This window comes from Candoia aspera, chromosome 1 (genome assembly GCF_035149785.1).
Source record: "Candoia aspera isolate rCanAsp1 chromosome 1, rCanAsp1.hap2, whole genome shotgun sequence".
In the NCBI taxonomy this organism is placed as follows: domain Eukaryota; kingdom Metazoa; phylum Chordata; class Lepidosauria; order Squamata; family Boidae; genus Candoia; species Candoia aspera.
In genome coordinates, this window is record NC_086153.1 from 268,711,014 (window position 1) to 268,736,799 (window position 25,786).

General features: G+C 36.3%; 1 protein-coding gene across 1 annotated transcript in view; it reads left to right on the forward strand.

Moving 5' to 3' along the window:
* The window catches only part of EXT2 (exostosin glycosyltransferase 2), an 89,827-nt gene that overhangs the window by 5,042 nt on the left and 58,999 nt on the right, over nt 1-25,786 (forward strand). Inside the window, exons 3-7 of the mRNA XM_063289650.1 lie at nt 402-491; nt 2,574-2,690; nt 7,130-7,325; nt 12,654-12,793; nt 14,468-14,561. Of these exons, the coding sequence (XP_063145720.1) occupies nt 402-491; nt 2,574-2,690; nt 7,130-7,325; nt 12,654-12,793; nt 14,468-14,561 (637 nt within the window). The remainder of the gene's footprint in view (nt 1-401; nt 492-2,573; nt 2,691-7,129; nt 7,326-12,653; nt 12,794-14,467; nt 14,562-25,786) is intronic.

Here is a 25,786-nt window from a genome sequence, read left to right on the forward strand (position 1 = left end):
CTAAAATAGGAAATCAAGAATAGGGATTATGAGAAACTGTGATAGCCAGGATATGAATATCATTTTAGCTTTTGATGTTGAAGAACAGTGGATATATCAGTCTTAATTACTGAGTGCCCTTTTCTCCCAAAGATTAATAATTAAGGCTATGATCCTGTACCCATACAGTAGAAATAAGTTCAACTGGATTCTTACAATTTCTTTCTTAATAGTTTTGTATAAGATTGCAAACAGGCTAATTGTTAGTTGGTGCAGAAATCAGGAATGAAGGTAGCTGGGATATTTTAATTTTTGTTAGCTGTTTTGTCTTAGAATTGCTTTGAGTTTTTGTTTATGTCCAAAATTCAAGTACCTGTTTTGTGTGGTACTCGATTTTTCTTTCATTTCCTTTATCTTCTTAGTTGGGATCGAGGCACAAATCATCTTTTATTCAATATGCTGCCTGGAGGACCACCTGACTATAACACAGCATTGGATGTTCCAAGGGACAGGTAGGCAGTTTTCACTGTTGTTTATTTCAATCTTTTTTTAAGTGGTCCCTAAACAAGTTAGGTGAAGAAGTGGAAGACCATGTGCATATGCTTGGATTGGGGTATTCGGTAAATGAGAACACTTCTCTGTTTGACCTTTGGTATTCTAGAAGAGAAGACAGACACAGGGCCCACTGATTTATCTCTGCTCCTTTCTAAGAAATATTACTCTACACAGCTTTAAAGTATTTGCCCCAATTTACAGTTGCTCCAAAGTCATATTCTTATTGAAGATGAAAAGTACAACCTTTCAAAACATAAAGCTCCCTAGATAAAAGTCATTGGTTTGTGTCTAGCTACTCTCAATATTTCATTATATTTATGTAGATAATACATGACAACAAGTGCTGTTCTCAGTTAAAAGTGATGGAAGTTTGATGTTGACTTAAGTGATGTACATTGTCTTTAAATTCTAGTATGTATATCCAAATGTACAGGAAAGGAATATAGTATATGCATTGTTGTCTATTAAACTTATATGTGCTTTAGTATGGATAATTAAACAGGCGTTAGAAGAAAAATATTTTTGTGCAAAGAACTGAGTAATGCAGCATGTGTTTCTAGAATTTAACTGTAAATGTAAAAACTGAAGAAAAAACCTTTTAAGGAAAAAGTCAAATCTTGTGTATAGATGGAACATGGCTAGCCTGCAGAGGGCAGTCAAGTATTATTGTTTTGCAGTCTTAAGGTCTTTAAATGTTTCTTCTCAAAACCCCATTCCATTCCTCCTAAAAACAATCAACTGCATTAATAAAGAAAATGTAGGCCAAAAGTCTTTGTAATTTATTTATTCGTCTTCAGATATAGGTAGCCAAACTTTTCTAGCAAGTATGCGATCAGGGGACAATGGACTTAAATGTTCTGTATTTTTTGTCTTCTACATCTGTTAATCAGATGGCACTTACAAAATTTATATAAATAAAAGCACAGCTTTCCTCTACCTCCATCCTGCATATACTCTTTAAATCTGGTTTTTGGTTTCTCCTTGAACAAATGTTGAGGATGCATATGAGTTGGTAGGAATCTGTCTTGGTTCTGTCAGTTGAAGTGTTGCATTTGATTTCACCCATGAAAATTTACAACGAATTGTAAGTTTGCTATCCCAGAATGTGAAATTTTAAACCATCTTTTAAAATGTCATATCTAAAGCTGATGAGGTGGAAACCAGCAGTTATCAGGCTAGATAGAATTATTATATAAACATTGAGCAAATATCTCCACTGTTCAGGGCAGGAAGAAAGCAGTCAAATTACCATTTATCTGTAAAAAGCTAGTATTTCAGCTTTAGAACAGACTTATACAGTATATAAGGCAGGATCTTGGTGTATTGCAGTAGGTTGATTTTCCCCCCCCATATACATGTATTCTATCTTGCCTGCAGTGAAGCAACTTTCTATCCATGTTGTGTTTGTGAAGCTTCTGCTGTAAGGAACTTTTTGAATATGGGATTGAGTGTCTGGAGAATAGCTTGAGTAAAACCTGACATTTATAAATCTCCATGAATTTGTATAAATTTAAGATCTATGCCAAAATCCTACATTATGATAACTAGGTTTATGAATTGTGTAAGTCATTTTCCTAACAGAAAATAATGGATAATAAAAATAATAAAATTAAAAAATCTCTACTTACTAAATTCTCCATTAATCTAGCATGTATTTTGGTTCTAGATGTATCTAGTAGGGGGGATCTGATACTGTAAGAGGTTATATTATTTCTTGCTTGAAAAGGTACAATTAAAATACTTGCACAACAGAACTTTGCTGTCTTTTCATATTACTCATTTATTAAATCACTGATCTACAGCTTTTCATTTAACAACCATTCATAGCAGTTGAAAGCTAGATAGAAACTGTTTAGTTAAACGGATACCTGAATTCCTGGCTTAAGTTTTAAATACATTGACTTTAGTTGTATACTTATTATCTTTCAACCAGTATGTTTCTGTTCTAGTTTTATCTCACCTCTGATTATCTAAGTCCTTTGAATGAATGAACATTTGAAAAAACATATGTAAATCTGGTATTCTTCTGTCATCCTCAGAGCTCTGTTGGCAGGAGGTGGTTTTTCTACATGGACCTATCGACAAGGATATGATGTCAGTATTCCGGTTTACAGTCCACTGTCTGCAGAAGTACAACTACCAAATAAAGGGCAAGGGTAAGCTGAAATGGTACAGTTAATTGTGCTTTTGCTAACAGGGCTAAGAAATTTAACCAGCCAGACCAGAAATGGGCAGAAATTGGGTAAAATTCTGTTAATATCGGTGCTCCTCCAGTCGTTCAAAACAGTAGAACTGAAATATTCAATATACTCTAGACTCTTCTCAAATATTTTGTCTGAATGACTGACTGTGTAAGCTCTGGATCCTCTCCCCCCACCCTTTGGTTTGAAAGTGGGAACATTTGCTCTTCATTCATTTTCCACGATTTCTCCAGAATAATATATAAACATTTGACTGGATCATCAGCAAATTCCTATTGCAATTCATTTGCAATACGTATTTCTTGAACGTGTTTCTATCAATCTAGTGCTTCAGTTTCTGTTCCTTCATAAGAACCCAGTAGAGCACATACCCTATTACTGGAGAAAACTGAGCCAAAGTAGGAGCTGAGTAACTCTGCCTTTTTTCCCATTAACATTTTGCTGACTCCATTGAGCAGGCAGTCTCCAGATACTTTTCACTTCATTTTGTTTTGAACATAACTGAGGAAGCTCTTATTTTTAACATCCTTTGCCAAGCCTTGGGTCATTCGGAGTATTAACGTTTCTGACTATCTTTTCAATTCCAGACTCTCTGTGTTTTCTTCCTTGGAGAACTGTTCCTCTTTCCACTTCCTGCTATGTCCTTTTATGTTTTCAGATCTTCATTACTTTATTACTTAATTTATCAGTGAAGGTATCCTCACTGATTTGTTTTGGTGTTTTCTTTCTCCCCACCACTGGAATTGTTTATAACTATGTTTTAATGTCTTCTTTTTAAGAATTCCTTTCCTCATTAGCTCTTTTTGTAAGATTAAATGTCTAGAAAAAATGTATGATAACCAGACAGGCAAAAAGAAAACATATTAACTTCTGCTTCCATCTAATCCTACTTATCATTCCTTATTAAAATCCATTTTTTTCAAGTTCATATATGTCTTTGACTATACATGTCTTTTCTTTCCTTTAAAATCAAGAACTCCAGTACTACATGATCACTTTCCCGTAATGTTCCTATTACTTTCACTTCATTGACTAAGTCTTTCCTATAAGTTGATATCCTCATTTTCTCATTCATTCTTCTATTCTTTGAAGAATAGATTGTCAGTAAGACAACTCAGGAATTGAAAGGACCATACTTGGGAGCTTGTCTTCCAATGGATTTACGATCCTAAAGTTCCTCTCACTACTATTTCATGTATTTTTGAAACATCTGCCATTTGCTTTTAAAAGAATATCTGCACCTTCCTTGGTTAGTAGATGATAGAAGATACCATCAGTAGTCTTGCTTCTGTTTATTTCTTTACTTATTTTATGACCTGCTTGCATTATTAGGTTTTAGTCATTAAAAGGTATACTTCAAGACAGAAACTTCTTCTTCAAATTCCAGAACTGTTAGGAATGTTTCCTGCTTACTTTTGTATCACTTTCAGTTCCTCTCCCTTACCCCTTACATTTATATCCAAACTCTTCCCCTTGACCAAGATCTCATTGCTCATCCCAAATTCTCTATTCATCTTCTTTGTTTTTACAAATTTAACAAAAGGCTGGTTATATCTTTTAAATAACTTCCATTTTCATTTTATAAAGCAGAATAGAATTCTGTAAAATTAAATGTTATATTCATATTTATATTTTTGAGCTGTATTCATAATATCTTTGATCTTGGAAAACATTTTAAGAAACTTTTTAGAAGAGTTCTGACAATCAAAATATTCAAAAGTCTAGTTTAAGTTTAAAACCTGTTTTTATGTTGATGTTTTAAAAACATTTATTTTATCTACCGTGTAGTTTGTTTGTTTATGCCTTCGAGTCAGTGTTGACTCTTGGCGACTACCTGTACAAGTCCCTGCAGTTTTCTTGGCAAGGTTTTTCAGAAGTGGTTTGCCATTGCTGCCTTCCTAGGGCTGAGAGAGAGTGACTGGCCCAAGGTCACCCAGCTGGCTTTGTGCCTAAGGCAGAACTAGAACTCACCATCTCCCAGTTTCTAACCCGATGCCTTAACCACTACACCAAACTGGCTTTCTCAGTTCGTTTATTTTACCTATTTATTATTTCAATTTATATGGCCACCCATCTCAAATCATGACTCTGGGCAGCTTAAACAGTTAAAAGCGTCATTAAACATAAAACAATAAAAAGAACACACACATAATCAGCAGCCAAGACAAAAACAGAACAAGCAACAACAAATCAACATAACCATCCACTGACTCTGCTACCCATCCAGATCCCCATGCCAGCAGGGTAGGGGCCAATCTAATCTCTGGGAGGATGATATTCCAAATGGCAGGTGCCACCACAGAAGTTTACATCAGACTTGTTAAGATGTAAATTTTAAAATCTTAACATTTTACGTAAGATGTTTTCATTGTCATACTGCCCTGCCCAGTTTACTTATGTTTGTGGCTAGTTCAGTTATTGTTCACATTGGTGTACTAACTTCCTCAGCTATCTACCTTTGATGTAGCCCTACGAATGAGGCATAATAAATAACAAGCAGTGAGCAAGGTATTATAGCTGAAGAGTGTTGTCTGCTGGCTTATATTTCTATTTGTTTTAAGCGTAAAGATTCAGTATAGGTTTCAGTATACTTCAATGGGATTTTTTTTTCCTGAAAACTGGGCTGTGAAAGGAAGAATATCTGACTTTCGTTCTGCTTGCAATTGTATATTCTGAGTGGTTCAGCTTTTTATTGGAAACTGAGCTTCATCTCTTACTAATAGCTGGTTTGATAGATTATTTTTAAAGAGAATCATATGCTTCTTAGTTCACACTATTGGCATTATTAGCATTTCACTCTGGATTTATTGCTTCATGTTTTACCTATTATTTATTTTGGAAATTTATGAGTTTAGTTTTGTTTTTATTACAAATCTGTGACTTTATGCTTAAAAGTATGGAGTCCCAATAGTAGCTGGACTAATTTACTGATATATCTTGTATCAGTCTGAGTAACAAGGCAATGGCATTTAATAGTACAATTAAAAATATTTGCCTGTAGATGACTTATAAAGTTGTAAGTAACAGACAGCTATTAATGAAAGATAATAGAATAGGAAATACTTGATATCTTGCCCTGTTGTCATAAACAATCCACTGTTAGATGGAAAACTGATCTGGCTTAGATTAAACCAGTTTCATATGCCCAGAGGCAAGAATAGCTGTCTTTTCTAGACTGAACTGTCATTTTTTGAGAATATAAAGCAGATATCTACTAATGTGTTGGTTTGTTTATGAAATTTATAAACCACTTCAATCTGAGCTAGTTTCTCCAGATGAATCAAGATGCATACCATCAGAATGGTATGATCCCAAAATTGGCAACAAGTAAACTCCATTATAAAGCAAACATATGACTGCTGATAACACTGTCATATAGCAATGTTCTGTAAATTAAATTACATTGCTTATAAAGCTATGGGTTCCCATCTGAAAGTTGGAACTAATTTTTAACTGTATTTGTAACTTTCTGTTACTGGTGTTGGTTGAATATTAGTAACTCTCTGCATGTCTGAATTGATATGTATCAAGGGATTATAGTTGTGATGGCAAATTTTTAAATAAATTATGTTTATAGGACATGTTTGTCACCTAGATTTTAAAAAAGTTATTTATTGTTACAAAAATAAATTACCTGATTAAAAGTTAGTTCTTAAATTTTGAAATGGAAGGAATGCTAGTATTACTGAACAAAACTGCGATAGTTCAGCTAGAACCAAGAAGACAACTTCTGTCTTCTGTTGCCCATATAATATTTACAAGCTGGTATCTAACCAAATGAAAAAATATGTTAAGAGTTTAAGAGAAAGTGTTTTTCAGTATGATGCTGAGTCATAGTTTAGAATGTGTACAGTGTTTTGTTATTGCTTCAAAACCTATTTTAAATAGAATCTTTACTGTATTTATTGGAGAATGTTCTATTTATTTGAATACAGTTTGCTTTCAAATAATGGTGCAACCTTAGATTGTATTTCAGTGCATCCTTGAAAATAAGTTTAATTGAATTCATTGAGAATGACATCAGTAAATTCAGAGGGTTAGGTGGTTTGCTGGCAGTCCCACCATACTTATTCATGATTCATTGATCTTAGTGGCTCAGATTGTGTTCAGTGCATAGATCAAATGTATGATTTTTTTTTACAGTGCTATCTACTGCTTTTTGCTTATCCAACTTGTTTAATAATGTCTTCACAATGGGTTTATACATTATTTTTTCTAACTATCATACTGTTCTTAGTGCACCAGAAACCAAAGGAGGAGGACAGATATATAAGGCTACGCTTATATAGCCACCATGCTCAAGTCCTGTGGCAGCATAAAGCGAAATATATTTTCAATTGCTTAATGAAAACATTGCTGAACTTGTACAGTTTCCACTGTTGTGTGTTCTTCAGTCTCCGCAGATATTTCCTCCTATCCTCTCAAATTGCTCTTCATCCTGAATACCGTTCAGAACTGGAGGCTCTTCAAGCAGAGAATACAGAATCTATACTAATCTTGGACAAGTGTACCAACCTTTCAGAGGGAATTCCATTTATTCGTAAACGTTGCCATAAGAATCTGATCTTCGATTACCCTCAGGTCCTTCAGGTAATGCTGCGTTTTGCTCCTATCATTTCTTGCTGGTTACAAGAGAGTATGATTTATTTAAAAAATATGGTGGGTTGTGCAGATAAATATCTGAACCATATGATTTCTCATACAGCCTTTCACTGATTAGAGGCGGTGAGTTTGGTGCACTGTTATCCTTCTAGGAATGGAAAAGTTTTATTGGTGAGCAGAAGTTACTGAGATCTATTTAAGGATTTTGGTAGAAAATGGAATTGGCAGAATCCTTCCAACCTAGTTTTTGTGCCACTTCTGAGGGATATTCTTCTGAGGGATTCCAGCAATCTTCCAGAGCAGAATTTTGAGAGAAAAGGAAAAGCTACTGAAATCTTATCTTTTCCCAGCTTTCCCGCTGTGAATGAGTTATGAGAAGAGGGGTTTTTTTTATGGCGGTCCTGGATCTGACTTAAAGTAATTGAGTGTTTGCTTCTGTGCCTTTGAGTCAGTTTTTGACCCCTGGCGACTGCTTGGACAAGTCCCTGCAGTTTTCTTTGCAAATTTTTTGGAAGTGGTTTGCCATTGCCTCCTTCCTAGGGCTGAGGGAGAGTGACTGGCCCAAGGTCACCCAGCTGGCTTCATGCCTAAGGCGGGACTAGAACTCCCAGTCTACCAGTTTCTAACCTGATGCCTTAACCACTACACCAAACTGGCTCAATTGAGTATTATCTTTGCTATTTTCAGGCCAGGATCAATGAGAGGGGAGTAATGAGCACCTGGTTTCATCTCCTCCACATAGTTAAACTCTGGCCAACCCAAACAGTCAGTAAAAATAATTTTTAAAAGTGAAGCATAACCACCAGGAATGTATCGTAATACAAGCTGCGTGTAATCTGCCTAAATTCAGTAATAAACATTGGGATCGACATTCACGCTGTCTTCAGAAGTCTTTGAAACAGCAGGGTGGAGCTTGCAGCTTGATGTTGCTTTCATCATTCTGACAAAAGCGGGGAGTCCCTGTGGGTGCATCTATTCCCATCCCTACCATAGCAGTGAGTCAGATTCTGAATTTCCACAAAGGAGAGTAAAGCTGAATATTTAAAGAGAAATGTACAAGTTCTTAACATTATATACTAACACTTGGAATGCAGACTTTTTTTGAATTCAAAATTCTTTCATTTGGTCAGCTCCCCCCCCCATTTCTTTTAAGGGGTATTTATAATTAATAGGTAGAACACTTCTCTTTACAGAAGCCCATGTCTCTGTTTGGAATAATGGTAAAGGATATCTATTTTAAAATACCTTTTGTCCATACTGAAAAAAAATGACCAGTTGGTAGATAAGCATATAAATCCACATGCCACAAAACTCATTTTTTGTAGGTGAAGACTGGTATGGGAAATGATTTGAAGCTTGTAAGTAGGGAAAAACTTGGGTCAGTTTCAGTACTGAACTTCAGTGTGTCAGACAGAAGGAATTCTTCTCCTATCTCATTGGTGCCTCACTAATGTCCTGATGTCTGGCTCCCATTCATTCCTGTAGGAGAAATTAAAGTTATGGCTTGTGCCATGCTAGAAACCCTTTGTGATCAAACTGCAGAAAACAAGCTCGCTCTATTGTGTAATTTAGGATTATATTTGCTTTGGAGTTTTCTTATGTATTCTCCTTGGGTTAAGCTTTTAAATGAACAGACTATTTAAACCAAATCAAAAGCTTAAACTGGAAGTTTATTGACTGGAAAAAGTTTCAATTTTGATCCACTACAGTAATTAGGAAAAACACTGAAAGGGTGGCAGAGAACGATGTTCTTCCTCATGCTGCTGATGAGGTGTGCCCGGCCTGGCCCTTCGCGAGGCAGCTGCTGATGCGGCCTTTAAAAGGGCAGAGATAGGGAGGTGAGGGGAGTTGAAGCGCCCCTGTAGTTTAAGTGCAAGCAAGCTGCCAAGTGCTCAAATTTTGATCATGTGACCATGGTAGCGCTACAATGCCTGTAACTTCAGGGACCAGACGTAACTACCATTCCTTCAGTGATGCTGTAACTTTGAAATGGTAGTTAAGCGAGGACTACCTGTAAGTAGCTTTCTGGTGCTGAGTCCATATACGCTGCATTATAGTTTGTGCTATAGTGATATACAGTATTTGGATCTGACGCAAACAAGGATGCTTTGGTTCCAGCATGGGTACCCTTTCTCTATCTGTTGACTGCTCCTTAAAGAATCCATGGCTTAGATCTGAAGCATCTTTGCCTGCTTCATATCAGAATGTTGTACAGCACTGTGTATTGCATTAAAAATCATCAGTTTGCTTTTCTATGTAAAATAGTTCTCTTATTACATACTAAATACCTTTATACTGCCATTTCTTGGAGGAAATGTATAAGATACATATGTTACTCAGTGATAAAAATGCAAACATCTGTATGCTTGTTTGTAAAACCTAACTGGGTCACGGGTATTAGATTTTGGGTGAAAAAATATAATTGATTAGTCAGTTAATTGATTAAGCACGTAACCTTCATTTTGATCTAATAAATCTGCATATATTTGCATACTGTCATGAGTAAGGATGGCGAGCAGGGGGCTCCCATCCAGGCTGTCAAGCGCATGCGTAGCACTGAGGAATTGGTCAGCCATTCAAAGAGACACAGATCGGGCCCGCCTTAACCTTTGGGGTTTATATGTCTGGGTTTTCCCACGCTTCTTCAGTTTGTTAGGATTCCTGTTAAGTACTAGCAATAAATATTAGAGACCAGTTCCTTGTCTCAGCGTGTTTCCTGGCTGTTAGGACACATACAGATGAAAACTTTTCCTGAAAAAATGCTTCCTTTTTAGGTGTTGCATGCCTATGTAGCATCAAGACATAGAAGAGAGCACTATATGCAATGAAATGTGGGATATACATTTATTTATTTATTTAATTTATCTCCTCCCATCAGGGGACTCTGGGCGGTTTACAATAATAATAATTGATTAAAACAACAATATATAAATATAAAATTACTCTTAATAAATAATAATAAAATAAATCCTCTGTGCAGGATTGGGTGGGATGGGCTGATGTAACGGGGAAGAGGCGGTCCCTCCGGTAACCTGGCCTCATGCCATGTAGTGCTTTAAAGATGATAACCAACACCTTGAATTGGACCCGGAAGCAAACTGGTACCCAATGCAGCTTGCGCAGCAGCGGTGTTACATGTGTCCTTCTAGGGACACCAAAAACGGGCCGCACAGCTGCATTCTGGACTAGCTGGAGCTTCCGGATACTTTTCAAGGGTAGCCCCATGTAGAGTGCATTGCAATAGTCTATATGAGAGATAACAAGGGCATGAGTGACCGTTCGAAGGGCCTCCCGATCTAGGAAGAGGCATAAGTGGTGCACTGCATGTAGCCGTGCAAAGGCTCTCCTGGCCCCGGCTGCCACCTGCTCTTTGAGCAGGAGCCGTGAGCCCAGGAGGACCCCCAGATTACGCACCGGGTCTGTCTGGGGCAGTGCAACCCCATCCAGAACCAGAGATGACAACATCCCAGATACGGAAGAACCATTAACCCACAGCCACTCTGTCTTACCAGGGTTCAGCTGAAGCCTGTTGTTCCTCATCCAGACCTCCACAGCCCCCAGACACCAAGAGAAGGTAGTCACAGCATCACTTACTTCACCCGGGATGGAGATGTATAATTGGGTATCATCAGCATACTGATGATACCTCATCCCGTGGTGACAGACGATCTCACCCAGCGGTTTCATGTAGATGTTGAAAGGGAGTGGGGAGAGTACTGAACTCTGCGGCAGCCCACAAAGAAGGGGCTGTCAGATATTTTGCTCCCAATCACCACCGATTGGGACCGGCCCTGGAGGAAGGAGGTGAACCAGCGTAAAACAACGCCACCCACCTCCAACTCCCTGAGCCGCCCCAAAAGGATACCATGGTTGATGGTATCGAAAGCCGCTGAGAGATCAAGAAGAGTGAGGATGGATGCACTGCTTCCACCCTGCTCCTGCCATAGGTTATCCATAAGTGCGACCAATGCCATTTCTGTCCCATAACTGGGCCTGAAACCTGACTGAAAGGGGTCTAGATAATCTGTTTCCTTCAGGACCCTCTGGATCTGTGAAGCCACCACTTTCTCAAACACTTTCCCCAAAAAGGGCAGATGGGAGACTGGACAAAAATTGTCCAGAACAGTAGGGTCCAGCGATGGCTTCTTGAGGAGGGGGTGCATCAACACCTCCTTAAAGGCAGCTGGAAACACCCCCACTCCCAGAGATGTATTAACCATCGCCTGGACCCAACCACATGTCACCTCCCGGGCTGCTTTTACCAGCCAGGAGGGGCATGGGTCTAGATGACATGTGGTGGCATTTACTGTCCGTAGGATCCTGTCCACTTCCTCAGGTCCAACAGATCAAACTGTTCCCAGATAACTGGGTGAGCACGTTCCCCTGGTATCTCTCCAGACCACGCCTCACGCCTAGAGTCTAACTTGGAGCGGATCCGAGCGATTTTGTCCTGCAGATGCTCAGCAAATTTAATGAATAAAAATTAAGATAGTGATTCTGCCAGCTATAGGAGTTGCATTTTTTAAAACAGGTTTTAAAAGTAAAGCAACACTGCAGCCCTGACTCAGACACTAGTATTTAGGTGTTTAAAAATGCATGTTTATAGGCATGTTAGGGACGTGGTGGCGCTGCGGGTTAAACCGCTGAGCTGTCGATCAGAAGGTCGGCGGTTCGAAACCGCGCGGCGGGGTGAGCTCCCGTTGCTCGTCCCAGCTCCTGCTCACCTAGCAGTTCGAAAACATGCAAATGTGAGTAGATCAATAGGTACCGCTTCGGCGGGAAGGTAACGGCGTTCCGAGTCGTCATGCTGGCCACATGACCCGGAAGTGTCTATGACAACGCCGGCTCCAAGGCTTAGAAACGGAGATGAGCACCGCCCCCTAGAGTCGGATTCGACTGGACTTTACGTCAAGGGAAACCTTTACCTTTACTATAGGCATGTTATGTACCTCTTTAAATACAATATGTTTAATGCAGGAAACTGATGTACATGTTTGACACATAGGTGTGGGGCTTCCTTTATCTCATGGTCAAATGGGAGCATCTGAGATCCAAATAGTGCCACTTGAAGAGACTGCAGTAATGGTTTGAAAAGGATTGTTGGGCTATTAGTTTAGAATTTTAAAGTTGTAATTAACCTTTATTATAATGTAATATGAAGAAAGAAAACCTTGTTTGTATTTGATGTATGTTGTCATGAAATCCATTTTCCAAAGCATAACATTTTACAAGGCAGTGAATAAGCCATGCATTAGTTTTAATTTAATAAAATAATTGAAAAACAGTTATTACTATTTTATGGCTATTTGCCCACAGGAAGCCACATTCTGTGTTGTTCTGCGGGGAGCACGCTTAGGACAAGCTGTACTGAGTGACGTTCTTCAGGCTGGTTGCATCCCTGTTGTCATAGCTGATTCTTACATTCTTCCTTTCTCTGAAGTTCTGGACTGGAAGAGGTACATTCTGTTATCATCTCTTTGTTGCTTGTTTGGAGACTGCATGACCGTGAGAAAAACATTGAAAAAAGATATTATATAGATTGAATCCATTCTTCTAAGATGTATAAGAATAGTCAGCTGTACATGGATGAGAAAATGAGAAGTGGTCCAAGCAGCCATTTATCTCAGATGAATTTCAATATATTCTTTCTTTTCTTTGGTCTGTCTTAGAGATGTAAAATTTCCCAGAAATTTTGAAGTAATGGGGGGAAAAGTTTGGGGAAGGTGAAAATGAGCATTTGGTTAAAATAATATATACAGTACTTAATTATTTTAGCAACATTTATAGATATAAAAATTACTTTATAAGAAGTGTTATGTATTTTTTAGTTTGCTCATACCAAAAATTGTAATAAAATTGATGGACATTTGTTTTAGTCAGTGACAACTTTATTCTTGAATTTACTTTAAAGTTTTAAAGAATATTAGTTGCAAATCACAAGCCATTAAATTTTGAGGAATACGTCGTATCTTTATTTTTCTGTGGTTAAGAGATGCATGAAAGCAAAATGTAACATTAAACAGAAGGAATTCCTCCATTACATCAACCAGATACTGAAAGCTAATTTTCATCAACATTGTAGTCAAGCAAAGCAAATGTTGTATTCTAGACTTTCTCCTTCATTATATCAAGCAGGTACAAAAAACACTAGGGGTGTGCAGGAAATAGAAAATGTTTTGAACTCAAAACAAATACATTCTGTACCAGAAGTTCTGCCAAACGTCTGGAACAGTTGTGGTTCAGCAGAAACAAAACCCAAACTATGGGGTTTTAGCCAATATGAAACTCAGAAGGATGACATGTGCCAACCTTGCTCTGCTCACTCCATAAAATCAGTTTATGGATGGTCCATGACATCCCTCTCTTACCTGCTTCTCTCAGCAGCTCCCGATGTGGCATATCCCTTTGCATTCCAGCTCTTCTCAGTGATCTCATGTTCCTTTCTTATCTTAACTGCTGTTGCCGCTGATGTCCTTGGCTTTCACCTGCTCCTACCCACTCCCCAAAATACTGCCCAGAATAATCACGTTTTTGCTTGTATCTAGAACAAAACAGTCTAGCTTTGTTCAACATTCAGACTAAACTTGCATGTTTTAGCTCAGACACAAACCACCTGAAATAGCTGTTCCATGCACAAAACTGTTTTGCACATGTGTAGAAAACACTAATGTTGAGAGAAACCTGACAAAAATAGAAGGAACACAAGGCTCAGAATATATGCTTTGCCATTTTAAATATTGTCAAATCAGTCTCGTTTTCTAAATTTGAAGTACTGTCACCACGAGGATTATCATATTTATGCACCTCTGAAAACCAGTTTGTCTCTATTTAGCAATTCCTGCCCCCCCCTGCACTTTTCAGAGTTGAATTTCAAGGCCCCTTTTGTTCTGCCAGCTGTAAATCTCTACTGAATCATGCTATAAATCTCAAGCTTGGCAACTTTAAGATGGGTGGACTTCAACTCCCAGAATTACTAGCCAGCTTGCTGTAAATGGAAGGAACCCTTTCATTCAGGAGTGACAATGTCTGGATCTAGACCATTCTTTATCTGAAATTAATTATGGCCCTGGGGAGGTGGTGTAGTTTTCTAAAGTATTTCCTCTTTTTTCTTTTCCTATTTCTGCATTTAGAGCTTCTGTGGTGATACCTGAGGAGAAGATGCCTGAGCTGTACAACATTCTACAGAGCATACCCCAGCGGCAGATTGAAGAGATGCAGAGACAGGTAGAATTGATGTTCATTAATATGCAGAAATAGGTAGAATGTAAAACATTATTATTTTGCTGTGAGTTAAAACATATGTATACATGTTGGATAACTTTATATGTGATGAGTGTCATAATGATTTGCATGTTTCTAAATGTTAGCGTTTGATTTGTTCAAAAGAGGTGCACAGCATTTCCTGTTGGTAAATTATGCAATATAGATATATTGAGATTACACAGACATAATTATCTATACTGCTCTTGTGAAATGAAATTATCAGTGATGAAATGGTAAAATAGAATTAGAATAAATAAAATCATTTGATTATTTGCTTATGGGGGTTCTGAATGATTCCTGTACTGTCACTAAAGTTACGACTTTCAGTAAATGTATTTATATGGTTATTTCATTCACTCATTAAATGTATGTTCTGGCTTTCATCCAGGCACTGAAGACATTATTCATAACACTTTCATCTCCAACTGTACCCTTAGCACATATATATGCAAGTTGCTTTATTTGTCCAGGTCAGAGAATATTACAAAATTGCAATTATTCTAGGACCATTACTGTTTTTAATTTGACTATTATTTAGCTTGATGATGATGATTTGTAATGGACTTTGTTTCTTTGTTTTTGTATTTATGTGTTTTAAAGTATAGTGGCAGGACCCGACTTACCTGTTTGGACTGTCCAGTTAGTGCTCAGATGAGAGACCTCTAGGAAATATCAGGGCTGTAGGTTAGATGGAGAGTGTGAAACAAACATCCAGAAAGAAAGCAGTAGGAATTATTTTCCACATTGTTGCCAAGGAAACTACAAGGATAGGCTCATAAAGACACTAGGAGTTGAACTTGACTTGGAGACTTTGGTTGTGTAACTCCCCTCCCCTCCTATAAATTATTATTATATTTTTACCCTGCCTTTAAAAAATATATATATAAAACTGAAGGCGATGAACATACTAATACTTCTGCCTCCTATTTTCCCCACAACAACAATCCTGTGAGGTGGGCTGGACTGAGAGAGAGTGACTGGCCCAAAGTTCCCCTGGCTGGCTTTCATGCCAAAGGGAGGCCCAGAACTCCCGGTCTCCTGGTTTCTAGGCCAGTGCCTTCATCACTGCACCAAATTGGCTCTCCATAACTCAGTAACTCTGGGCTCTGGAAAGAAACACAGCACAGAAATTAAAAAAATGTTGGCCTGTATATTACATAATTTGAATTTTATCATGCTGAAGGTTATTTTACATACTTTAGATTATGTAAATCAGACTGTGGCTTTGTTAGCATATGAAATGAATGAATCAATAAAGGATTGGATAAATTGATGACATGCCCTTTGTAACACTTCACAGATGCTTTTAGGAAGGTGGCAGACACCTGATCAATATTCTACATTACAAAATGGAAGCCACACTTTCAAATACAGTATGCATTCCAGATTCTGGGAGCAGTGAGATACCTGCTTCTCTATTTATCTTACATATTTACGCAGTCGTGTTCATAAGACACTTACTATTGTCTATACCAAGTGTTAAATGATACAAGAGGAAGACAACTCTAAAAGTGTAGTTACCTAAATATGTAGATAAAAGGAAACTGACATTCAGAGTTCAGAAATAAAGTCTGTTAGAACTTTAAACACTGGTTTGATTCTTCTTAGAATGATAATCCAGCATCAATTTTAAAATATGAACCTTCTGTTTTGGAGCACAGATCAGTTGAATGTTGAAGATTTCTTTGGAAAAACAAAGCCTGTATCTTGTTTTAAAGAACTTTAATGAGGATTCAATCTATCAGCCTTGTCCATCATAAAAATAAGTGTGTCTAGGGAATGTAATCAAGGTTACAGGGATGATATTGAAGTATATGAAATCAAGCATATCAGGAAAACTCATATGAAGGGCAAATTTATGAGGGAGTAGTAGTTTTCCTATTCAAGTCACTTGACATGAGGCAGTCCTGGAAACTAATGTGGACTTGGATTATTTATGAGGTAATTAGATTACTTAAGTGTGTGAGAGAGATCACACTGAGGTTTTTCTTTTGCTGTGCGGTTTTGCCAATATGAAAATAGCCAGAAGAGGTCTCTGCTCCCTTGATTCATTCTGATTTTCATAGCCTTTTGCTAGACTCTCTATTTGGAGATAGAAGAGGTTAGTTAACGGTACAGTTATGCTAGAAATGGTTAACTTCTGATTACTATTGAGAATAGCAAAGAAGGTTGTCTTTACTGAAAGTGTAGTAATGGGATTAAGTATCCATATTATTTAGCATTCTACTTTTTCTTATTACAGTATTACATATTATACATACTCATTGTTTCTTTCTGTTAAGCAATATTATGCAAAGCGTAGATAATGAGCAAGAAATTGTAAACTGACAATACTAAAGCATGAAGCAAATATAGCTAAATAATAGTGTACACTTACACCATTCTCTACATCTATATTTTTTGTCCTTCCAAACCACCTTTGCTTGTGCCATATCCTTCATGCATTTTCTGCAAATCCCTGTTTGAGCACATCTAGGCATTTTAATTCTGTATTTGTAATAGATGCCACTATGGTCTGAATTATAACATGAAACCAGCTAGAGTAATGCACAGAACTGTAAATACATATCCTTAAATTTGTAATTATGTTTTAGATACTTCCCTTCCCTGTTTCTTTTCTTTTAGTCTATTGAGGATGCAACATCTGGCAAAAATGTAGGAATGAAATTAGAGCCACATCTGTCAGTGTTCTGAAATCACAGAATTGTAGAATTGGAAGGGCTCCAGTGGTTCATCTAATCAAACCCCATCCTGTCAATTCCAACTTAGGCTATTCCAGACCTGTGTGAATCTGTTTTTTGTGTATCCTTTATACCAGTGAGATTCCACACCTTCCACATGTAATTTATTCTTCTGCTGAACTATTCCTTCATTTAGAAACTTTTGTTCAAATCTACTAGGATTTAAAAGCATAATTTCTTCACTTGTATACTCAGAGGGTGTTATTAATGGGTACTAAGAGAAAAAAAATTGCAAATGTTGATCTTTAAATTAGTCTGTGTTGCTTTTATAACATTCTGGGAGTGCAAACATTCTGAATATTGTTCAATTAAATCTTCAGTTTAATTTTATTTTGGAAGACATATTTACTAGTTGGAGCTGCAAATAAGGGCATATTCTTGAAATCTTGTTTTGATTCTATATTATATATGGGCTTAAAAGGAAAGATTAAATATTGTCCTTCTAAAAATAAAAATTAATGCTGGGTTTTGTTAAAGTATCAATGACTTTACATCCTTTTCAGTAATTCAAACATGATATCTCTTTTGGTTGTATTTTGGTATATAATGTTTACAATTTTATTATACAGTATTTTAAAAGCAGATTATTAATCCTCTTAGTTATTTAGTCAATTAAGAACCTTATTTATTTTACTTTCTTTTTCTAAATCAGTTTGCGCGATGATTGCTGCTGCTTCTGAAAAGCCACTTTAATTATTAGGATAAATTGTAGAGTTGTGTACAGTCAGCATCAGTTGACTTGACATACATTTTTTTTAAAAAAACCTAACAAACATGACTAATTTTAGTGTAACAAAAAATCATGTAATTGTTTTAATGTTGTCTGACTTACCTGGAAATTACTATACAGAGATGTTTCCAAGATTTTGTAATAACTATCAGTATTTATATCTATGGATGTCCTCAGATGGTTACTAATACCTTTTTTTAATCCAATTCAAAATCTCCTTGTGGTATTAATTTTAAAAAAAATTAAAATCTCCATATCTTAACTGTGTTAATAATACGAAGTAGCCTGTTTAATGGAACTTGATTTAGCAGACTTGATTTAGCAGATACAACATCACTCCACTCTTACTTAATGAACTACAATTAGTTAAATCAAGTGTTGGTCTATTACTGAGTTTTTATTAAAAATGAAACCATTTGTGTCAGTTACATAATTCTGCAATTGACTAAGATGACACAAATTACTTAAATTCAGATTTAACAGATATTTGGATTTAACAGATATCCCCCTGAAGGATCTGTAAAAATCAAGGTCTTACTCTATTTGAGTCTATACCATATTTTCATTTAGATTCCCTGTAATTTGGATAGATATTTTACTTTTATTAAGATTTAGTTCAGTTAAGTGTTTTTTTTTTAAATGACAGTGCTGGAAGTAAAGAGTTGAACCATCAAAGAACAGTTGATTCTGTTATTGTGGGAAAATATAAAGGTATGAAGAAACCCAAGGTTGGAAGAAGTAGTAGTCTAGCCTGCTGGAAGTGTTGCACATTCTTCTTGAGCAAATTTATATTAGTAAGGCCAAAAGTAGACCTTTGGATGCTTGTCAGATAGAAGGTATTGTATCTTTTCTAGAATAAGTATTATTTTCTAGAATACATAACAATATATTCTATATTTTATATAACAGTAGCATACTTCGGTTTTGCTAAACATGGCTGTTACTTCTGCATGCCATGCACAGAATACACACACTTCATTTATGATCAGTCTTATTTATTAACAGATTTTTATATAAAACATCTGTGGAATCTTTAAAATGACACATGGTTATTTGATATTTGTAGGAAATACATATTCAGAAAAATTGTCTCCAGCATAGATATTGAATGGCAAAATAGTTGATGGGTGCACATTCTTAATTTGTGTGAAGACATGTGAAAACTTCCACCACCTGCTCAGCAGCTGTTCATTTTTTCTTTCTTTTTTTCTCTGTCTCTTTTGCTATGGAACTATTTCACAATGAAATGATTGGTTAAAGATGGCCCTTGACACAGAGGTTAAAAACATACTTGTTTTCTTTCTAATATGAAGGGGATGAGATAAGAAAGAAAGTGTTATGGTTCTCTAGGTTATTGATTTTGCAGAACTTCGTTGGATTCTGCTTTTCTCTTTCATAGTTGTCTTCGTAGAAGAGTTGTACTTCCCTGCTGTTCTGGAAGCATCCCTGATTAAGCAAAAGAATAGGATATAAAATTGTAGGGGCTGAGTTGAGACAATTCAAGCTTTAAGCCTGACTCTTCAGATGGGTAGGAGCAAAGTATTATTATTTGATGGGATGGAGAACCTTTAGAGAAAATTACTCCTTTCCTGTAGTTTCAGATTCTTTTCTTCCATATCGTTTATTCACTGTCTGATTTGACGTATGCTATACTTGTATCCCCGCTTTCTGAGCTACTTTCAAGATTAATATAGGGTGTTTAAAGTCCAGATGTAGCTTCAGAAGAAACATCATATGTGGTTGCAAAGTTTTGGAATTACATCGAAATTTCATTATTTTAGATTATTTCTCTGGCTCACTTGTGTAATATTTAATTTTTTATGTATTACATTATTTTCATGGATACTTGTGATTGGCTGTATCCAGGCAGTTTCTTGTTTAGAACACAAATATGTGCACAAGTTTTGTGAACAAGAGAACCACTCTGGTCTAGTGGTTAAGGCACCAGGCTAGAAATCAAGAGACCATGAGTTCTAGTCCTGCCGGCTGGTGACTCTGGGCCAGTCAGTCTCTCTGAGCCCAACTCACCTCACAGAGTTGTTGTTGTGGGGAAAATAGGAGGAGGAAGGAGTACTAAGTATGTTCGCCGCCTTGAGTTATTTATAAAATAATAATAATAATAATAATAAAAAACAAGTTTTGTGTAGTTATTTTCAGTCCCTTTGCTGCTGCTTTACTCTTCCATTTGTGCAAGAGGCAAAACAAAGCAGGAAACTACAGCTAAGCATAGCCTGTTGTTGCCTCCAGAGGAGGAACTGGTTAACTTCCTGCTTCTTGCTTTGTTTTGCTGCTCAGGTGAAGGGTAGCAAAGGGTTGCATATATGTGTATGAAACTGATGCACATTATAACTTCTTTACATTTCCATGAAACTGATGCACATTATAACTTCTTTATATTTCCATGTTCTTCTTTTTATGACTACTGATTCAACATAGAAAAATTTATACATTTTAGTCCTAACTCAAATATTATTTATATTTTAAGTCGTAGGGCTATAGGTGTGAAAACTGGCTGGCTGACTTTTGGCCAGCCACATTTTCTCAACCCAACCCACTTCACAAGGTTGTTGTTGTGGGAAAAATAGGAGATAGGAGTATTAAGTATGTTTTCCACCTTGAGTTATATATAAAAAAGGTGGGATAAAAATATAATAATATTTTATAGTAATTTTATTAAAAGTTACAATTAAAAAGATAAAAACAAACTAAAAAAAGAAAAAAAGAAAAATAGAAGGTGCAGAAATGAAACAAAATAGACAGAAAAATAGAAAAGAAAAAACAAGAGTGCAGTAAAGAAAAAAAAAGATATGTATAAGGAAATGACTTCCTCCTTCATCAAAACAAGTATAAACAATTTTATTAACTTATAACCTTCTCTTAAAATGCAGCAAATGATCTCTTCTTCCCATATCCCATCTCTTATCTGTGAACAAATCCTTAAAGCCTTGTTGTTCAGTCCTGATCAGCAAAAGTCCATTAAGCACTACCAGAGATAACTACATATCTATTTTAACCTTGACCAAATAAACCAACTTTATATTCCTTCCTTTTACTTTTAACAATCTTGATTTTTAGTTCCTTCAAATAATGTCCTAAAACTTGATTACTTTTCATTTTTATTTTGTCACTTCTTACAAAATTCTTTAAAGCTTTAACAAGTCTTGTTTGTAAATCCAACATAGGAAAATTATCCAGGTCACTGTCTTGGTTTGTTATTTGTATATCCTTTTCAGTTATTAAGACATCAGCCACTTTCTTTTGTATGGCCAGTGTAGCATCTTTTTCCTTTTTTTAATAAGAATTTTATTAAGTTTCAAGCAAAGATAAAAGCTACAGAAAAACAAAAAACTACAGAGAGAAAAAAAAAGAAAAAATTAAAGTGTAGAAACACAAGAGAAAGTTTTTCAAAATTACAAAAAGAGGTGAATTCCGACTTTTAACAAGGCTATACAACAATTTTCCATAATCAGTCCCTTATTAAACCAAAATCACATTATTTCTATAAATCATTCCATTGGCACGTTATAAAAATCACTAAATACAGTTGCTTCTTCTCCTTATATTAAAAGAAAAAATATATATAAACCTCCTAATAGACTTCACCCCAAAAGATAACATTTAATTATTTCCTTCCTACTACTATTCTATACATTCCTGTCTACTATAGTAAAGATCAAACTAAATATATATATAAATTGTCTGCCATTGTACTTGATAATGCAACAATTTTAATAATCAATCATATTAAACCCAAAGCAAAATAATATTTTTATATACTTTAGTAATCTTAATCCAAACCATTAAAGATAAATGAAATCAGCCAAACCCTAAAAACAATCCAGATAAATATTCTTAAACCTTTATCCTACTTCAAAATAAATTAGAACATTTATATATCCCCACAATGCACACAGAGCTTTTTTCTTAAACAAATTGAACAGCCCAACTGCCCCCCTCAAAAACTCCGACTTCTCTTCAGGAGACCTCCCATACACAACAACCCCTTCTTTTCCATCAGAAGATCAATTTCACTTACGGCTTGCAACTCGATCTCTTCCTTTAATTTCTTCAACTCAACTATCCAATCTTCATCCACCATTTCAACAGAAGTTGAAGAGACATTTCTGTTGCTGTTAAATTCCTCAATTTCATCCATGACATCGCCAAACAGATGACACATTTTAGACCTCACATTTTCCACAATGTCCTGACTGCCTTGCATAAAAACTTGGTAGGAATCAGAAAGAATCTGTTTAAAATCTCAGTGGAAGTCAGAGAAAGTCTGTTCAAAATCCTCCATATCTCAAGATTATGGCACCCCCTAGGAGCTTAACCAGCGACAGTCAAAGATATAAATAAACTCCAGAATGTATTTACACAAGTGAAAATGAGATAACAGACAGTTCCCCAAGGAAAGTAGAAGCAGAAAACTGAAAGTTCAAAACAGCCGATTCAACGTGTAGGAAAATGCTAATATCTTCAAATATAGAACAAAAATAGTAACAGGGAAGCAATTATTTACTCTCAATCCTCCTTAATATTTGGATGGAAAACAAAATCCAAAACTTAAAAAGAATTTTTTTAAAAAAAATTAATCTCAAAAATGACGATAAGCACCAAGAGAGCCTGCTTCTCCTTGCTGTAGAAAGCCTCTCTTAGGGTACGCATACTTAAAAGAAATATAAATTGGATGATTTAGAAATGGGGTGTCCAGTCTTAGTGTCCCTTTAAGGCTACAGCATGGCTTGGAAAATGGTGATGTCCCAGCCTCCTGGCTAGCTCTTACCAGTTGAGCAGGAATGATGTTTGCGATCTTCTGGCTGCAAGCAGCCATCCGGAGGACAAATGTGATTCCAGGTGTTTTCCTTTTTTCCAGAAAACACTCCTGGGCTTCAGGAAAAACCTGCCTGAGCCTGAAAAAACTGCCGTGTTGTCAGTTCTGCCAGCTGAGCCTGGGGGCACAGCTGTTCAGTCCACCATGTCCCCACCGAAAGTCTCTCTTTCCTTATCATTCTTGTAGCCTGTCATTTTTAAATCCACTTTCAGATCAGTTTCAATCTTGTCAGGTAAAACTTGATCCTCTTCCATGATATTTTTTAAACACAGTCAGTCTATAGAGGCAGATACTTTTAAAATTAACTTCTGGGTCCATTGTTCAAAAATATCCTTTAATATGTCCAATGTTAAAATGTTTTGCTTCATTCTGTATTAGTAAGTCAAATATAAGTGTTCTTTTCCTTTAAGTGTAATCTTTAGTTCCTTCTGGTTCCCTCTAGTGTCCAACCTTCAAAATCTTATCATGTTTTTTTAGGAGAAGGAAGGATTCTTACAATTAATTCTAAAATCTTAGTTCAAATCTATATGGACCCTTAGTCTGTTTGTAACTTTCCAAAATCAAAGTTCTAATCACCCTTTTGCTGTTGGTTTCTTTGTTTATTCAATTTATATAGCTGCCCATCTCAAACCAGTGACTCTGGGTGGCTAACAATCATAAAAAAAAAAATTCAAACAACTAAAACAATATAAAAAATTAAATATAAATACAGCCATGAGATATTAAAATCCATCATGTCAGCACAACCATGAAATGGGGCCCTTCGCACACTTGGGGCCCCAGGCCCAGGCACATAGCCAGGTCTTCAAGGCCTTCTGAAAAGTGAAAAGGGTTGAGGCCATCCTAACCTCAGGAGGGAGGATGTTCCAGAGGGCAGGCGCCACGGAAGAAAAGGCACATCTCCTGGTCCCTACCAGCCGACATTCCTTTGTTTATTCCAAAAGAAATTTTTTCCAAAGTCCTTAAACTTGTATTTAAAACTTCTTTTGCTAAGGATTCAAGGAAATTCACCCAGTGCTGTAAAACTTGTTGATCCAAGATTCTCACAGCTGAAAATCAGTTAACAAGCAATATCTAAAAGTGATTAGAGAAGGAAATACGTGAATCCAGTGCCCTTTTTTGATTGGGCTGACTGCGGTTTGAGCAAAACAATATCTATTCCCTCATCTCCCAGATCTCTAAACCCACTGGAGCTGCTGTCTTGCAGTCTCCTCGTGTGGACCAACTGTCTGGAGCACTTGCGGGGAATCTGAAGTCCTCTCCTTGTCTGGAAAGGAATTGTGAAGAGCTTGTCTACTCGCTGGCTCCCCGTTCCGCCACGGTTGTCAGCTCTGCTTTTAGTGGAGTTTGCCATTTCTTCCCTGGAAGTTGAATAATAATAACAACAACAACAACAACAACAACAACAACAATAATAATAATAATAATAGATTTGAACAGGCAGTGAGCTTTAGGAGAAAAATTCTAGTGAGTTAACATTCTTAATACTTTGTCAGTTTTGAACACCAAAATGTCCATGTTCTTTCTATACAGCTTCAGTCCCATAGACTGCCACAGGGAAAACCATTGCCTGCGGGATTCTGAGCTTTGTAGGTATAGGGACATCCTAGCATCTAAGTATCTTTTCTAAGGCCTTCATGACTATTCTATGAAGTGCTAGCCTGTGGCATATTTCTTTATTGCTGGGTCCTTTACCATTGATAGTTGGTCCTAAAAGGCAGAAGCCATCCACCATTTCAGTATCTTCATTGTCATTTCTAAGGCTTGTCATTAGTTTGGTCTTCTTTATATTTAATCTTATCCCAATTTTTCATTATGCTCCACTGTGCTTGCAGATAAATAAATAGTACTAAGTTTTGCTTACTTACTATTGCTTGGGAAAGTTGAAACGTAAGATATAATTGTATATCCCTTTGTGTTTGAAGTGTCATAATTAAAAACAATCTGATACTCTGTTTAGAAAATAGCATTTGATAATCCATATATGCGAGCCAATTGGTGTAGTGTATAAAAATTCATATACACTGAATTCAAAATAATATGATAATCCATATACTCTGTATAATCCATATTCAGAGTAGTATTAGAATACATGCCAACATATGTATGTGCATGTTTGTAATATTTGTACTGCAGTCATGTATGGTATCATAGATTTAAAGCAGCTGTTTGTGGCTATAAAATGCTTGAGAAAAGTTTGAAATTAGAAGTGAGTTATTAGTACTGAGATCTATTATAATTTAAACATTTTCTTGACTATTTGATGACTACTATAGTAGATTTCTATAGTTTCCATATTAAAACATATAATTTGTTCTAAAATTGAAGTAATTATTCGACTAATATTTTTGTTACAACCTTTTTGTTTTCTGCATTTTAAATGTTTGTAATTTAAAACTGTTCTGGAATCACTATATCTTGTATCTCATAAACAAAATTCTTTACGAAAAAGCATAAATCCTCAACAAAAACTCCTGGAAAAGTGTTTTTGTGTAGGAATATGAGTTTCTGCTGCTGAGGGAAAAATGTATTCCATACTCTATTGGAATTAATCATTGCTGTTAAGATTGTGCAGTATTTTCTCATGGGTGTACTTGAATATTTTAGAAGCAGACTTTATTCAGTGTGACCTTACTTTTGAGAGCTGCCAAGAAAACTGAGATCTATAAACCAGAGATGAGAAGCTGTGGTATTTTGTGGTTTGATACAGTGTTGGAATTTGGAGGGCGGAAGGTTTTTCCTTTCCTTTATCTCTGACTTGCACTGAGATCTTAAGCAAGTCCTACAATTTCAACTTTTCATAATTAAATAGGCTAAACGTTTTGCTATATGAGGTCCCAAACCTACCTGAAAATTTGACACATACTTGACTACTAATCCT